Source organism: Halichoeres trimaculatus, unplaced genomic scaffold, assembly GCF_033239565.1.
Source record: "Halichoeres trimaculatus isolate MK-OKI-2021-1 unplaced genomic scaffold, fHalTri1.1 fHalTri1_scaffold_6, whole genome shotgun sequence".
In the NCBI taxonomy this organism is placed as follows: Eukaryota; Metazoa; Chordata; class Actinopteri; order Labriformes; family Labridae; genus Halichoeres; species Halichoeres trimaculatus.
The window spans coordinates 8,846,145-8,862,717 of record NW_027437184.1 but is presented as its reverse complement, the minus strand read 5'-3'; the positions used below and the strand labels follow the sequence as shown (position 1 = coordinate 8,862,717).

Genomic DNA, 16,573 nt, shown 5'->3' with positions numbered 1-16,573 from the left:
CGCAAGATAGAAAACGGCAACATGTGGAAGGATAACAGCATGCAGTGATATTTTAAGTTTGATGAAATTGACATAAACACAGGATATCATTTGAACATTAATCTGGAAAATCTCCATTCTTCAAAATGGCTGCAGCAGCCCCTCAGAAACGAACCCAACGAACCCTTTGTTTGGATAGCACATGCTCAGTCAGCCCAGTCCACTAAACCAATCCTGTTCGAGTTACAGCGCAGTTCTATTTGCATTACGAGTCTTTAAATCAGCCAGTGTGACGTCAACGACCACTGTATCCTGGATTCAAGCCAACATGCCTGACCAAGTGAAAGCACCGAAGAAGGGCTCGAAGAAAGCCGTCTCCAAGAGTGTGAGCAAGAGCGGCAAGAAGAGGAGAAAGTCTAGGAAGGAGAGCTATGCCATCTACGTGTACAAGGTCCTGAAGCAGGTCCACCCTGACACCGGTATTTCATCCAAGGCCATGGGTATCATGAACTCTTTTGTGAGTGACATCTTTGAGCGCATCGCTGGAGAGGCTTCTCGTCTAGCTCACTACAACAAACGGTCCACCATCACTTCCAGGGAGATTCAAACCGCCGTTCGTCTGCTGCTGCCCGGAGAGCTGGCCAAGCACGCCGTGTCCGAGGGAACCAAGGCCGTAACCAAGTACACCAGCTCCAAGTAAACTTCTAACCAACTCAGTCTAACACAAAGGTCCTTATCAGGGCCACCCACCAGTTCTCCAAAGAGCCTTATTCCTTAACCTGAATTTATACAAGTGTCAAGGAAAGGTAACACAAAAAGGTAATTCCTCTTAGACCTGCAATGTGTCTGTTGAATTGTAAACAGGTAATGGAAGGGACTGCATTACTTATTTCAAGAAAGGCTTTGTGTGTGTGAATAACTTACTTCAGAAATGCTCATTGGTGATGGGGAAACATTTTTGTGCACCCAATAACTGGAATCAGTTTATAAATAATTGGATTATTTTTCATTGAATTTTCAGCACTTCTTTACCTGTTAGTCACAATTTGATTAAATTGAAATGCAGCTAATCATTATGTTCTTGTTTATCTCAGAACGACTGGTGGTAAATGATGATACAAGAAGAAGCTAACAATTTAGTGGGATAAAGCTACTGTATACATACTGTTTCCCTTTTCTTTCCCCAAGTATTTATTTGGATTGAATACACAAATCACTCACTGAGTGGCCAAGAGGAATATATAAAGGCTTAGAGGGAGAGCCGCCATTGGTTATTTAGTGAGTGCTGTGTGTTAGCACTCCTGCTCAGTACGTTCAGTTAAAGAATGGCTTACTAAGCACAAGTCTGCAAGTCACTAGCCTCAGTCACACACACGGCACTGGCTGGAAGACTGTCAAATTGAGACCACCAGTAGATGTTAAAACAGTCAGCTGAATGATATGTCATAAAAGCCATAAAAAAGCACAGATATTGTCTCCAAAACAGCACAGCAGCGACTGCACTTCCTCCACAGCCTCAGTCCCTTGGAGGTGTAAAGCAAATTATGTCAATGTTTCATCACCTTTTGGTTAAATCTGTCCTGACCTTTCCATTGATCTCCTGGTGTGGCAGCCATGTTATTAGGTGACAAAAGTACAGAGCCCCATATGGGTTATAATCCAATTTTTTTTATAAAAACTTCTGCATTTCCTTGCAAAACTATTGTACAGGGATGCAATAGTATTACATTGGAAGGGGGAAAAACTTGCTGTTACCCTTAGGGGGGCTTGTAATAAAAGAGGCTGAGCCACACTGTCAAAATTGCAAATAAAATTGTTGGTGTGTCCTGATATGTCCAGAATCTTTTGCAGGAGGGTGCACTGTAAGGCTCAGGACATCATGCAGTGCTCTGACCATCATCTCCATGCTAAGTTTGAGCCCCTTCTCTATGGCAGAATATTTGGTTTGCCATAAGCTATACCATTCAGAATAAAAAAAAAACAATTTTTGCAATGCAAGCCATTTTGCAACTATATTTGTACTTTGGCAGGTAAATATTATTATGCTTTTATGTTGATGCTGCCACTTTCAGTTATCCTTCAGATTATATATGCTCTTGTCCATGTGAGCTTGATATCTGGATATGATTGTGTTTTCTATGTGTTTGTGTTTTTCCTTGCAAAAGCAAATTTTGGTTGAATTTAACTGCTATAAAGCATAATTTCCCAATTAAAAACTGTTTTTCTGTGGTTTAATCATTATTCAATTAAAATAAATGACACTTTTAAATTGGTCAGATCACTGTTCTCTTTAAATATTGCCTATAACTCCATACAAAAAATAGTGTAAAAAAAAAAAAAAAAAAAACTTGAATATTTGGGATAAGGTATCAGACGCTGAATAACAATATTTAATTGACACATGTATGGCAAAATTATTTTATATTTTTTATATATATATATATATATATATATATATATATATATATATATATATATATATATATATATATATATATATATATATATATATATATATATATATATATATAGTATATATATATGCTGTTTATTTGTTTGTTGCTAGATGCCCAACCTGCATTGTCTTATAAGAATTAAACATTTAAGTTTTACAGTCCAAAGCACACCTTCCCAATAATTCAAGATAAAATAAACATTCATTGGAGACTTAAAAGGGCATCTTGTCATCTTTACCAGGCTTTTCAGCAAAAGTGGCAAGTGGTAATCTGTTTTAACAGTATCTAAGGGCTTTTCAAAGGCAATAAAAGTGAGCACTTAACATGCACCCATCTGAAGGGAACACGTGGGACTACAGAGAAGGCGTGCCAGGGGTCGAAAACCTACTCTGTTCTGATTGGAGGCTCGAAGATCCGCTATCGTGCGGAGGAGCTGAACACTATATAAGAGCCGAGGACGCGTTCCATACTCATGTACTCTCGGTACGCAAACACTTATACTGATAAACATGTCTGGACGCGGAAAAGTCAGCGGTAAGGCTAGAGCCAAGGCCAAGACACGCTCATCTCGTGCAGGATTGCAGTTTCCAGTTGGCAGAGTCCATAGACTCCTGAGGAAGGGAAATTATGCTGAGCGTGTAGGTGCTGGAGCCCCTGTCTACCTGGCTGCTGTTCTGGAGTACCTGACGGCTGAGATCCTGGAGTTGGCTGGGAACGCAGCCCGTGACAACAAGAAGACTCGTATCATCCCCCGTCATCTGCAGCTGGCCGTGCGTAATGATGAGGAGTTAAACAAACTGCTGGGACGAGTGACCATCGCACAGGGTGGTGTGCTGCCTAACATTCAAGCTGTCCTGCTTCCTAAGAAGACTGAGAAGGCCCTCAAGAAATAAATAATTACACCACAAATAATACTAACCAACGGCTCTTTTAAGAGCCACTCACTTAAACTAAACGAGCGTTATCTCCTAGTGATGGGAAACTCGAATCTTTTTACTGAGTCACTCACCAAAGTGAATCGCTTTTTTGAGTCAGTTAAGTCAGAGAGATTCATACCTGCGAAATTACTAAAAAGGACAATTAATACACACCAATGTGAAAAAAAGAGTGAAAGATCAACATATACTATTTTTTTTTCTAACTCACAAATAAAACTTCAAAATAGATAAATATAACTGAGAGAAATTACCAAGTTCAAACAGTGCACCATTAGAAAAAATAAACGTGTACAATAAATCTAAAGTAAAATAAAGCCTCTTGACAAATGTGTAAATAAATGGAAATAGCTTGAACAATAGTGAAATAAAAAATAGAGCATCAGCAGTTATCAAAAAGTCACCGTTCCTTTAAAATGAATTGTCCTCACAACAAATTGGCATTCAGGAAAAGGATCTCAGGAACCTTTCCAGGACTAAGACGGTAATGCTACTTATGTTTGAGCTGGCGAGTGACTTGTATGAGTGATTCTGTGAGTGAGTACGTGCGACCCGTATGTGCTAAGAGTCGAGTAATGCTTCGTTCGTTCGAGCCGGCGAGTGATTTATGTGCTTTGAGTCATACTGTGAGTGAGTTAGTGATCCATATGTACTGTGGGTGAGTTATTGACCCGTATACACTGTGAGTTGAGCCATTAACGCACCAGCCATTCTCCCTTGATGTGAGTGAGGGGCTGTGCTACCGTGAGCTTTGTACTGAGTCAGTAAATGAGCCATTTGGGGCGAAGAATCATGATTCTCGAGTCAGAAAGTGATTCCCGGGTATTGAACGATTCGTTCATATGTGCACAGCGCTATTATCTCCCCCATAGCCGTTGATACAACTTTACTTTTAAGTCATTCAAGTAGTACAGATGACTCAATGCTGGGTGATCGATTAATGCAGGCACTGGTCAAGCACAATCTTTCCATGTAAACGACTCATTGTAAAATAGTGCAGAAGAGTCCCTGGGGCAAATTCAGGAATAAATATCTCACAAATCATGACTTTGCACAGTTTGTAACTCTATTTAAGGTGTATCGTCAGTTATGCACATAACATGGGCGCTTCCAAGAAGGGCAAATCATCTTCATGAGTATTTGACCCCTGATATTATAAAAGGTCTACTGATATGGGTACTCACATAGTTCCTGTGTGAACAATTTGCTGTTACAGAGATCAAATTGTAACCTAGCTGATAATCAGAGGATTATAATTAGTCTGGAGCACATAAATTGGTTGTTGTAAATTATGTTTGGAAATTTGTCAAGCTGGGTGACATGCTGACCGCCTGTAGTGTGTCAGCATTAAACTGCAAGAAAAGTTTGATTGTCATGAGGAAAGGTCTTTAGATGGTTGTGGGTGGCTCTTAAAAGAGCCTTTGGGTTAAGTATCAGCTGGTAAGCATTAGGTTTAACCGCCGAAGCCATACAGGGTGCGACCCTGTCTCTTCAGAGCGTACACCACATCCATAGCGGTGACGGTCTTCCTCTTGGCGTGCTCGGTGTAGGTGACGGCATCACGGATGACGTTCTCCAGGAAGACTTTGAGCACACCGCGGGTCTCCTCGTAGATGAGACCGGAGATACGCTTGACTCCACCACGGCGAGCTAGACGGCGGATAGCGGGCTTGGTGATACCCTGGATGTTATCACGGAGGACTTTACGGTGACGCTTAGCGCCTCCTTTTCCAAGTCCCTTTCCTCCCTTTCCGCGGCCAGACATTCTTGGATGATCAGAGCAACAATATTTGCCAAGCCGGGTGAACTGTATTTGAAACGAACATGCGGACGTACAGGAAGACATTGCTTCCCTTTACACCCCCCATGCCCCCTTCATTTCTTGTAGTACCTTTTTCTGCACAGTTTAAACAGCATCACAGTAAAACTAAACAAATATATAATCACGTCTTTCAGGAATTTCTTTTTTTTGTATAATGTCTATCTGTTCACGTTGTGTCAGTGGTGGTATCATCCTCAGCCTTTCACACCTTTTTAGCAGGTACTTAAGAGTCTTTTTGGCACCTTGTTTATTGAACACATCTTGTTATTAACATTGCTGGAGATTCGTTTAGTCACTGCACAACGGGGCTTTTTGCTCCCAAATGTCCAAAATAGTTTTACTTCCTCATGCTTTTAAATAATGCTTCAGGTATTCAGATTCTGCTGTGATCTTTAGCTGGTAAATTACAAAGACTGTTACAGTTCTCTCAGAACACAACCTCACAGGATCATATAATCAATAGTTATTATTGATAATCGTGACACAACCTCAATGCAAAGGAGCTACCGTGTTACAATATTATACTACAATTTTGTTAAGTGGAATAATATATATATATATATATATACATAATCAAAATGAAGGAACATAATGTCTCATAACTCTGCTGTGGCTCCTAATTGTGGTCTATTTAACATTTCACAAGACAGGCACGTATTGCTGGGTTTGATCTCCGCTTTGATTGTGCTCAAGGTCTTACGGTAGTCTAAACGTCATTCAACAGAGGTTTTTCTAATTACTTCCTATGTGTTTGGGCAGTAATCTAGGACACACTATTAAGAAACGGGGCAAATAAGAGTGATTTTTCATGTTCTGCCTTTGAAATCAGGTCATCTCGAGATGTTTCATAACAGGAAGAATTAAGGGAGGGGACTGCAAGCCGAACAAAGGAAAGGGAGGTAAAGCGTTCCCAAACTGGCAGGGGTCGGCGCTCAATATCGCGCACGCGCAGTAGAAGTATCACAATAGCCAATCGTACACGGGGGTTGGTACAGTATTATTTGCATTTGGGGTTTAGATACAATACCTTTTTCGTCTCTGCAACTGTGTGGTTCAGACCCCTTTCGACTGTAACAGACTTTAATACGGCCAACATGCTAAGGGAACCAAGGCTGTGGCAAAGTAATCAAGGTTCAAGTAAAAGTCTCACTATTTCAAAATTACACAAAGGCCCTCTCAAAGGCCATATAGCTAAAAGAGCATACGTCCAATTACAGTAATTACACAACGGAGATATAGTCCAATGATGCCAGACTGGACATCAAAGATGAAGATTGTGACCTAGCTTCAAAATCCCAGCCTCAGTGTGATAAATGTTACAGATCTTGATCTAAAAAATCCCATGCATTCAATCTTCTTTGGACAGAAGAAAGATGTAATTGATGAACATTCACAGCTGGAGATCCACAAAATTTGAGAAGAAAAATCTATCTTCATTGTTTTAACTGTTAGGAACTGCAGATTGTCAGAAACATGATTCTAAACAAGTGTTTACGTAGTCCAGAGGGTGGAGGGGAATAAATGATGAAATCAATTCATCCCTTGTTACTTTCCACCTTCAATCAGTATAGAATACTTTAGGGTTGTACCAGATCAGATCACAAAATAAAAATTAAGTCATCTGTTATCCTTCTTCCTCAACTTTTACTGATAGACAACATCTTTTAAAAAATGTACACAATCCAGAAAAAAAGACAATGGTTTCTTTTGTTTTGATCTTACACTGACCACAGCACGGAAAATGATCTGTTTGGTGAAGTTAGTTTGTGGGTTGAAAAGATATACCAATCTAGTAAATATTCATGAAAAGATATCATTATGACATTGAGTTCCATGTGTTTTTGTTCTACATATCCCTGTACTTTGTGTTCTATAAGTTAATCAAAGTAAAGAACCCCTAAAGGCTCTAAAGGTTAACAATAGTGTGGCAAATAGCTTGTTAATGTCACATTTTATTTTTTTATTATTATAAACTTATAGAACTGTTCAGGAACTCCTCACTTGTAAACACAATTTTAAAAAATGTGTTGTATAGAAATACTGAAGAAACGAAATGTCTATTAGAGCAAATTCCTCTAATCATGTATGAGGAAAAAACCATGATAGAAGACTATCAAGTATGTTTTATTTCACGTTGAATAATTAAAATTTCTGTTGACACTGCTAGTATTAAGTAACCTCAAAATGAATGAATGTACATCAAAAACATAATCCTGTCTCTTTAAACATCATGGACATCTAAGTCAGTCCATTATGCTTGGTTGTTGAGCTGAATAACTAAAAGGTGCAGAATGACACCTAGTGGACATATTAACAAAGTTCATGTGGAGCGTTTGAAAACAGAGAAGTAACGATAATAACATTCAATGATATAATAATTGCAATAATAGTTTAAAAATCCTGTTCAAAAAACAAACATATGGAAGCAAGGGGGCAATCAGCCTCAGAAAATTCACCACTATTCCCTTTATAATGAGAGTGTTCAGTGCTATGAGAAAGTGTTCCTGCTTGACAGTAACAAATTAACCCTCTCCAACACTTGTTCACAAGCTCATGTCCAATATTTCAAACTCCTGATACAAATTTCAGTGTTTAATAATTATCAGCAGCTGGACAGTGTAACCAGACTTACTGTTTGAGCGTTTGTCCAGTGAAGATGTTTTCTTACATTCCTTTGACAAAGCACTCAAGTGGTAAAAGCGATGAAAAAGTTCAACATCTGCTCCTGGACTTTTTCAGAACTAAAAGTCTGACACAACATCACAAGAAATAGCATTGCTGTCAGTTGGGGACACCAAAGGTACCACCTGTAGACAGTGTAGTAGTTGGAATTATGTATATTTGGCCTGCTCGATAAATAAGAATATTCAAATCAAACTATTATTTTTAAAAGAATGGAAGGGAATTGGTTAAAGTTTAACACTCATAGTTATGCAGGCCCTTTAAAAGTGCATCTGGTACAGTGGCACATCATCCTGGACTCTGTTGTCTTAAATGTTTTGACTTTGAACAAGACCATTAATGTTGCTCCCCATTAGAATGAGCTCAAGATCACTTCTTGCGGAATCTTGTGCACAAGTCTTCAAATCAAATTAATTAGAGTGACATACACTTGTTGCAAGGAATGTAATCATGTTGGATGCCCTTCTGATTCAGCAATCATGTGTCAAACTACATCAAACTTAAGGACCTGATTCTGCTGTACATTCAGAGATCTAAGGTACTGTATCGACATACACACACACACACGTGTTAGGAACTTAACTCTCAAGATCATATAGGTGGCTCTTAAAAGAGCCGTTGGGTTTGGACAATACACGTGTCAGGTCGAATTAAGCCCTCTCGCCACGGATACGACGGGCCAGCTGGATGTCTTTGGGCATGATGGTCACCCTCTTGGCGTGGATGGCGCACAGATTCGTGTCCTCGAACAGACCCACCAGGTAAGCCTCACTTGCCTCCTGCAGAGCCATGACAGCAGAGCTCTGGAAGCGCAGGTCGGTCTTGAAATCCTGAGCAATCTCCCTCACCAAGCGCTGGAAGGGCAGTTTGCGGATGAGCAGCTCGGTGGACTTCTGGTAGCGACGGATCTCTCTCAGAGCCACGGTACCTGGCCTGTAACGATGAGGTTTCTTCACACCGCCGGTGGCTGGGGCGCTCTTACGGGCAGCCTTGGTGGCCAGCTGCTTCCTGGGCGCTTTGCCTCCTGTGGACTTACGGGCTGTCTGCTTAGTTCTTGCCATTGTGGATAGGGACTCTTCTGTGTCAAAAAAGAAAAGTTATGCTGTAGCGACTGTCAGCAGCGCTTTTATGGAGGAAAGCCGGCGCGAGGTTCTCTGTGATTGGGCAGAGCAGGAGGCGCGAATTTCAGCTCATCTTCTATTGGACGCAGAAATTCAAAAATTAACGGTCATACTCTGCAGCTGGCAAAGAGCCCGCGCAGACTGACAAAGAAAAGACAAAATGAACACCAGAAAAGTTTAACAGGCTTCAAAGAATGGTCCACCATATCATTTTATTTAACCCAATTGCACTGTGTGATTTTTTTTTTTTTTTTTTTTTCGACAGGTCCACAAATGTGAAGTAATTTCTCCTCAATTTGTGGAATATTTAGACATTTTAGTGACCATAAATTACCTCAATTTTAGTTTGAGGAGAAAATTGAAGCAGCTCAGATATTGAGCCATTTGGACCAAAAATGTTATTGGAATTGAGGATGATTTGCAGCTTTTTTTGTAGGTCTGAGATTACATTTGAGTGAAAATTTGATGATCAGACACAATTTTAAAATGGTAAAATATTAATTATTTTTTTTATTTATTTTTTAAAAGATGTAGGACAAATAAATGTACATAACAATTTCATTATAATCTTTCTTGTTAGACCCTTAAGTTATATTAGTTCTGTCTAGTTAAGGATATAATATCACTAAAAAAGAGGAATGTTTTCAAACAAAAAAAAAAACAAAAATAATAAAAACATTTTATACATAATTATTACAGTTGATCTTCAAAACTGAAATTTCTTAACAGTTCCTGGGAGTTAAAGTTGCACTACCACTGAAATCAAGTCCAAAATGTTGCAAAGCAAGTTGTCTCTGTTGTAGCTGTCTAGGTTGCAAGTTCTCCAGTTAATGATTAGTGCTTTTTGTTGGCCTCATATTGTCTATCATGCCAAGTATGCATACATGAGGATGCTGTGGTATAGGAACATTAGATAACATCCTTAGAACATTATTAACCCTGGTCCAAAATGGACATGGCCATGATAAACAAGCTACCTATCTACATACAACCAGGCAATAGGAATTTCAGATTAAAGAGATATACTAGAATAAAAATTAAAATCAATCGGGGACAGGGCACACATGGTCAAGAGTCAGGATTCTCTCTAAACTCTGTATCAGAATATAGAATTCATCAGCCTCAACAGAGACACATTGACAGTTTTTAACAACTATATCTGTTAAAAGAAACTATTGGCTCATCTCTCCCTTTCTCTGTAGTATTTTTATAAAAGAACATAATCTGTAATAACATTTTATTATGGACTGAGACTGGAACATAAACCAAAAGACGACTCTGCAACGTTTTGGAAATGCTCTTTCAGGAAGAATTGGGTGGCTCTTAAAAGAGCCTTTGGTGCATTTGAAGTTAGTGAACACTTTACTTCTTGGCCTTCTTGGGTGCAGCCTTCTTTGCTGGAGCTTTCTTAACAGCTGGTTTCTTTACCACCTTCTTGGCAGCCTTCTTAGGACTCTTTTTGGGTGCAGGCTTCTTAGCTGCTGCTTTCTTAGCAGGAGCCTTCTTTGCTGCTACCTTTTTGGGGCTCTTCTTTGCTGCAGTTTTCTTCACAGTCGCTTTCTTCTTAGGTGTTGTTTTCTTGGCGGCAGCTGGCTTCTTAGCCTTAGCAGGAGCTTTCTTCACAGCTTTCTTGGGCTTTGCTGCTTTGGGCTCCTTTGCGAGCTTGAAGGATCCGGAGGCACCTGTTCCCTTGGTCTGGGAAAGAACACCCTTGGTCACCAGCTTGGTCACGGCGGTGTTAATGCGCTTGTTGGCTTTGGTCAAATCGACACCTTTCCCACTCAACACCTTCTTGATAGCTGCCAACGACATCCCCTTGCGCTCCTTGGAGTCAGCGACAGCCTTAACGATAAGTTTCGGTAGGGTTGGACTATCCTTCGAGCGAGGAGCAGATTTCTTCTTAGGAGACTTCGCCGGGGCTTTCGCCGGGGCTGCTGCGGGAGCTTCTTCTGCCATTGTTGTTTGCCTTCGTTGCTTTGCAGTGATTCACTGAGTATGAGTTGTCTGAGGAAGAGGGCCGGCTTTGTAGAGCGCATGAGAACCGTGGAGAGTGAATCATACTGACTATGTTCTTCCCGCCAGGATTGTGGCGACACTTTGTGTTTTCTCCTCAACATTTTGTAGATTAAACAAAGCCAGAAAAGCATTTTGAACGAAATTAACATATAATATCCTCTAGATAAGTGTCACCCCTTCAGTTTGAGCTCATTTGTGAATCTGAAAATTCGTTTATTTGACAACAGCATGTTCCAAACCCCAGTTATACACATCGGATTTGGACATCACGCAACGATTTATCTTTACATTTCGTCCTTACAAGAGCATAAAAACTGTTTATACTCACTATCTTAGTGGTTTTATGAGAATCAGAGACATTAAGGAGTATAATAACGTAGAAATTGTTGCAGTGCTGTGGTTTATTTTGTTAAAATTTGAGCTTATTTCAGAGGGTGATAACACACCCTTCCTGGTCTCTACTCCAGCAGCCAGAGGGATGCACTCACGGACTGCCCCGCTGAATAAGACCTCACTGTCATTTCAAATTATGGATTTGATATGGATAAGGTCTAAAGCGAAGTGATCTCAAGCACCTTGATCGGATTTGAACTTTAAATACAGTCTTTATATCTTTATAGAGATAGTAATGTGGGGTCTTGGTGCACAACAAAGACCTGTCATTTTTGTACTAATCCATACTACATGGTGCGCTCTGAGTAAAAAACGTGATCTTAGCAGTTCAGTATAAAACACGCGAGTTATATACAAATTGCTTCATTTTAACTGTAATATGGTTAACTTTTGATTTCGAAATTTAGATGGTGTTGTTTTCTATTTTGGTTTACTTAGGTTAAGGATATGAAGTGTTCATGCCACTTATTTGAAAAATACTAATATTGAATTCTTGCAAGTACTTTATTTCCAGTTAAGACGAATTACTAAATCATTTAAAAATGGTCCTATATTTTATTTGCTTATTTATTACCTCCACTCAAGTTGTGAAAATGTGATGCTCAGTTACAAATATACATTTCAGATATAGCTCACTGGTGTAGGCAGAATGGAGTTTTTGTTTCTTGATTTTAAAATGTGTCAGAAGTCTTAACATGTCACATTGTGTTGTGATTATGATTGATAGTAACTGTCAAAATGTCTGCTGATTTGTGCTTACAACTCATCATTCACATCACATTAATATAGTAAGTTATATTAGTATTGTATAAAAATTCTCTTGAAATCTTGAAATCAGTGCATTTCTTTCAGAAAACCTGAAAATAAGTCACTATGATAAAGAATGGAATTGTAGTGGGTTTAAAAGAGCAAGTTTTAAAATGTGCCTAAGGCCCTGAAGCCAGAACAAGAAATCAAACTGGTCAGGGGAATGGGACACCTTCTAATGATTAAAATGTGCATTTTGCTGATCATGTTCCTTTTTTTTTTCGTCTATAGCGTTTCTTATTCTGGTACCACTCCTTATAAGGAGTGGCTAGACTAAAGCTCTACTCTATCCACTCCTTTTAGGAGTGGATAGAGCGAGTGGACCTGTAAAACCAGCCATACTGCTTTGTGTATGAAAAACGTGTCTGCAGGTTATTTTTTTGCACTGTCTCACTGCCAAAGTGGGTTTAACCACAATTAATAACCCACAGATTTAGTCTGAGGGCACAAGAAATAACAACTAATGATACAATTTTCATTTCATAGAATTTTGAATCTTGAAGTTGTGAAGTAATATAAGAGGTGGGGACAAGTAAACATGCTGAACAGTTTTCCATGCTGTTATTTACCATTGGACCAAACGAAAAGGTTTGGACTTACACATCCAATCATAATTAGTAATAATGAACATTAGACGTTTTAATCGGATTGGTGCTTCTTCTTCTTCTTCTTCTTCAAAGACACACAGATTTTTTTTTTTTAACAGCTTATGTTCCCGTGAGTGATTATTCTATTTTTTTTTACTTATTAACATCCAAGGATCGCTTTAAATTATGACCATCCGTAACCATTAGCAGACGAAAATGTCCTTTACTAAAAACTGCTATAAAAACACATTAAATGACAGTTTTCACATTACATCCTTAATAATTCTCAAAAACATGTTCCTGAGGGTGAAAAAAAAACACAGATACAACAAATCTACACAATGACAAATTGTTAAAGGTATGCTAGGAAAAATATTATTGATTATTTGGTGATTAAATGGTCAAATATAACAACCTAAACATAAATAAATGTGTATCTTTCACCAAAGAGTAAGATTAAGGATTAGGGTTATGGCTGTTACTCTATGCATGCTGCTGTCCCATTTTGTGCACACTTATGTCTTGTTTCCGAACATATGGGGGAGAAAGAAGTTCTTAAGTTAAAACTCGCTATTGTACATGTTCCTGTTGGTTTAATTATATCTGTTGTTTTTATTGTTGTTTTTTTTTCATTGAAATTTATTTCATTCCTTCTTGAAATAGTTTTTACTTCATGCCTTTCCAAATAAGTGATCTGCATGTGTTTTGTGTTAATGTCAGGTACTGCTCAATGTTTTTCTTTTGATTTTCCTTTTTCCTCTATAAATTTCTCAGTGAATTTCATGATTAACAATTGAGAACATCTACGCCTTTAAACACCTGTTGCTGCAAGCACTGGGGAAGTTCATACTGGTTGCTGCCTTGTGTATGTGTAACTGTGTAAACGATACCCTTGATGTTTGAATTCCTGTCTAATTCAGGACCGACAGCCACGGTTACTTTTGTTTAATGTGTTTGATTTGGAATTTCCTCATCATAAATTTATCCTACTGGTTTATCGGAAAAACTGATGTTTCTGTGTACATATACAATAAAATGAATGTCCAGGAAACTTAAATGTGATACATGTTTCTATTCTATTTGTTGGCTTTTAAAAATGTTTTTCAGTAAGGCTTGCCATGTGAAGTGATCACCACTAGATGGCAGCACATGTTTTTACAGGAGGTCTGTTAACACTAATCCGTCACACTACATCTTTAAGCTGTTTCACATCACAGTTTTTCAGGGACATTTTTGATTATCTTTGGAAACTCTGCTTCTTGTGCATGTTTGTATGGTACAGGTCCTCCGTTTGTATGCTCATTATCAGTGTTATAGAATTGTTTAGATGTTGAGGCTGTCCAGTTTACCTGTAAATTATGGTAAGATACGGTAAAGTCACCAAGGTACAGGTAAATATAAATGGTGTTTTAACTGAACCTTTTCAAATACTTTGTGGAGTGAAGCAGGGCTGTCCCCTCAGCGCTGCTCTCTATGTGATCGTCACAAGTCCTCTCATTAAAAGAGTAAACAGTGACGATGGCATTAAAGGTGCTCTGATTGGAGAATCCTTCAGAGTGGCTGCTTTGGCCTACGCTGATGATGTCACTGTCGTCATCAGAAACCAGACAGAGATGGACATTTTAAATTCTCACCTTGCTCTTTATGAGGAGGCTTCAGGTGCAAAATTAAACCAAAATAAATCTGAAGCAGTATGGACAGGTGAGGTTCAGAACCAAACACATATAAATACATAAATGAAAATTAAAGAAGAGGTTCAGAAATGGGAAAATAAAAACACCTTTTATAATTCCTGTAATAATATTATTAAAACCCACATTATATCAAAGCTTCTCTTTCTATCCACCATTTTCCCTCCAACATCCAAAACTATCATAACTCTGAATGAATTATGTGTGAAACATGTTTGGGGCACTATTAGAGAAGTCACCAATATAAATATCTTGTTTAAAAGCAAAACAAGCAGAGGCCTGGGGGCTCCTGAGCACGGTCCTCATGATCCCCTTCATTAAAAATGTTTTTAACGCTCTCAGCAGGGGAGCCAGCTGGGCAGCAACAAATAATACCCTTTGGACAAAACTGAAAGGAGGAGCGAGGTCACATGTTCCATATTACAAATTTCTGTTTGGTGACTTCACTTCATCGTACAACCATTTACAAATAAACTGGACAACCTCTACATCTAAACAAATCTATAATGCTGTTAATGAGCATAAAACACAGAGGACTGGTCGCTACAAACATGCAAGAGAAGCTGAGTTTCCACAGATAATCAAAAATGTCAATGATAAACTGTTATCTGAAAAACTGAAAGATGTAGTGTGGCTGAGCAGTGTCAACAGACTTCCTGTTAGAGCAGTAGTTCAGTGGAGCTGCTTTGTAACAACAAAAAAGTGTCCGATGTCCACATGTAATGAGGATGAAACTATCCAACACCTGCTCCTGGACTGTTTAAGAACCAAAGAGATCAGACACAAAATGACCGGGATTGTATTCAACATCTGCATCAACGAGCAGTCAGTGATGTACATACTAGTTCAGGAAACACTCACAGACAACACCCGGAGACTGTTCTGGCTCATCATGTTGTAACAGTTGAGGTTGTGTGATGTACCTTTAAGAAAGACTGTACAATGCCACCAGAGGGCGCGGTTGTCATCTTTGTTCTCAGTCTGAGTGGCACTCTCGTTATGGATGCATCCCTGACTCCGAGCACCTGTACTCCTGTTCGACCACAGGACTCAAAAGTGATGTGTGGATTTGTTTGTATGTATGTATGTATGTTTGGAAAACCTCACTACATACGGAAGTGTGTATCCTGAACCATCACAATGTCAATCACAAACTTTCACATCTGGAAAATTCATGCTAAAACTGTAATACACCAAGCACCAAGCCGTCATCACAAGTGACATAATTTTTAAGAACATCAAAACTGAACTGAGGAGAAGAAAATCTATAGATTTGAAGAGGGGAAGTCCTGTACCTTGGAAATTGAAATCATGATTAAAATCCAATTAATTGTTCAGCCTTAATACACCATCCCTCAAATCAGCAGGAATCATCATCACCAAGGATACAGGCTAAGTATCACTCTTCAGGAACCATCTGGAATCCATCCACACCTGCCCAAACCACCCAAACTTTGATGACAACTGAACAAATCATGTCGACATGGAAATAATAAAGCACAACAGGAAACAGACCTGTATAATTGATCCAGCAACAGAGCCTCATCCCCTCACAAAACCAGTCACAACCAAAGAATTACAACAATACATCAAGACAATGAAAAATAAAGCTCCCAGAGAAGATAACATCCACACAGTAGATTGATAAATGAGAGCCCCTGTCACTATTAATGGGAAAACAGTCATGTATGGACTTTTTCAGGAAACATTTCCAGAGACCACACTAAGACTTTTCAAGCTTGTCATTTCAATCATCAACACTAAAATCTAGGAGACTCGTGCAAAAATCATAATCCATCAGACTGTGATGGATTACATTTTTAAAATAAATCAAACTGAAATCTAGAGGAGAAAACTTTTTGCAAGAAGAGGGGAAATCTTCTGCCCTGGGACAATGTTCTGTTTCCACTGGGGGTTTTGTTTAGTTTTTTGCTTTGCAGCTGGGGGCTACTGTGTCCTGTATTGCATTTTAATGATCCATGTCTTGTAACATTATATTAAGATTCTTCAAAAGGAAAGAGAAGATTGGCAACACAAATGTTATGCACACAAACTTTGCTTCAAAAATTGTACTCAGAAAGCCA

At 38.9% G+C, this 16,573-nt stretch overlaps 5 protein-coding genes across 5 annotated transcripts; 2 read left to right on the top strand and 3 right to left on the bottom strand.

Annotated features, from left to right (window-relative positions):
* The first annotated feature begins 301 nt into the window (after positions 1-301).
* On the top strand, positions 302-2,082 carry LOC141791750 (histone H2B-like). Its single transcript, XM_074672395.1, has one exon. It carries the CDS (start codon positions 308-310, stop codon positions 677-679), a length of 372 nt encoding a protein of 123 aa, XP_074528496.1. The 5' UTR covers positions 302-307; the 3' UTR covers positions 680-2,082.
* An 847-nt stretch (positions 2,083-2,929) lies between these two features.
* On the top strand, positions 2,930-3,354 carry LOC141791982 (histone H2A-like). Its single transcript, XM_074672722.1, has one exon. It carries the CDS (start codon positions 2,945-2,947, stop codon positions 3,326-3,328), a length of 384 nt encoding a protein of 127 aa, XP_074528823.1. The 5' UTR covers positions 2,930-2,944; the 3' UTR covers positions 3,329-3,354.
* A 1,447-nt stretch (positions 3,355-4,801) lies between these two features.
* On the bottom strand, positions 4,802-5,145 carry LOC141792123 (histone H4). Its single transcript, XM_074672923.1, has one exon. The coding sequence runs from the start codon at positions 5,133-5,135 to the stop codon at positions 4,824-4,826; it is 312 nt and encodes a 103-aa protein (XP_074529024.1). The 5' UTR covers positions 5,136-5,145; the 3' UTR covers positions 4,802-4,823.
* A 3,350-nt stretch (positions 5,146-8,495) lies between these two features.
* On the bottom strand, positions 8,496-8,969 carry LOC141792089 (histone H3). The gene has a single exon (XM_074672876.1). The coding sequence runs from the start codon at positions 8,933-8,935 to the stop codon at positions 8,525-8,527; it is 411 nt and encodes a 136-aa protein (XP_074528977.1). The 5' UTR covers positions 8,936-8,969; the 3' UTR covers positions 8,496-8,524.
* A 629-nt stretch (positions 8,970-9,598) lies between these two features.
* Positions 9,599-10,973, bottom strand: LOC141791987 (histone H1-like). Its single transcript, XM_074672730.1, has one exon. The coding sequence runs from the start codon at positions 10,949-10,951 to the stop codon at positions 10,358-10,360; it is 594 nt and encodes a 197-aa protein (XP_074528831.1). The 5' UTR covers positions 10,952-10,973; the 3' UTR covers positions 9,599-10,357.
* Between the last annotated feature and the right edge of the window lie 5,600 nt (positions 10,974-16,573).

Excerpts from the sequence above, each read along its gene's own strand:
- LOC141791750 (XM_074672395.1), top strand. The coding sequence starts at position 308 with ATGCCTGACCAAGTGAAAGCACCGAAGAAGGGCTCGAAGAAAGCCGTC.
- LOC141791982 (XM_074672722.1), top strand. The coding sequence starts at position 2,945 with ATGTCTGGACGCGGAAAAGTCAGCGGTAAGGCTAGAGCCAAGGCCAAG.
- LOC141792123 (XM_074672923.1), bottom strand. The coding sequence starts at position 5,135 with ATGTCTGGCCGCGGAAAGGGAGGAAAGGGACTTGGAAAAGGAGGCGCT.
- LOC141792089 (XM_074672876.1), bottom strand. The coding sequence starts at position 8,935 with ATGGCAAGAACTAAGCAGACAGCCCGTAAGTCCACAGGAGGCAAAGCG.
- LOC141791987 (XM_074672730.1), bottom strand. The coding sequence starts at position 10,951 with ATGGCAGAAGAAGCTCCCGCAGCAGCCCCGGCGAAAGCCCCGGCGAAG.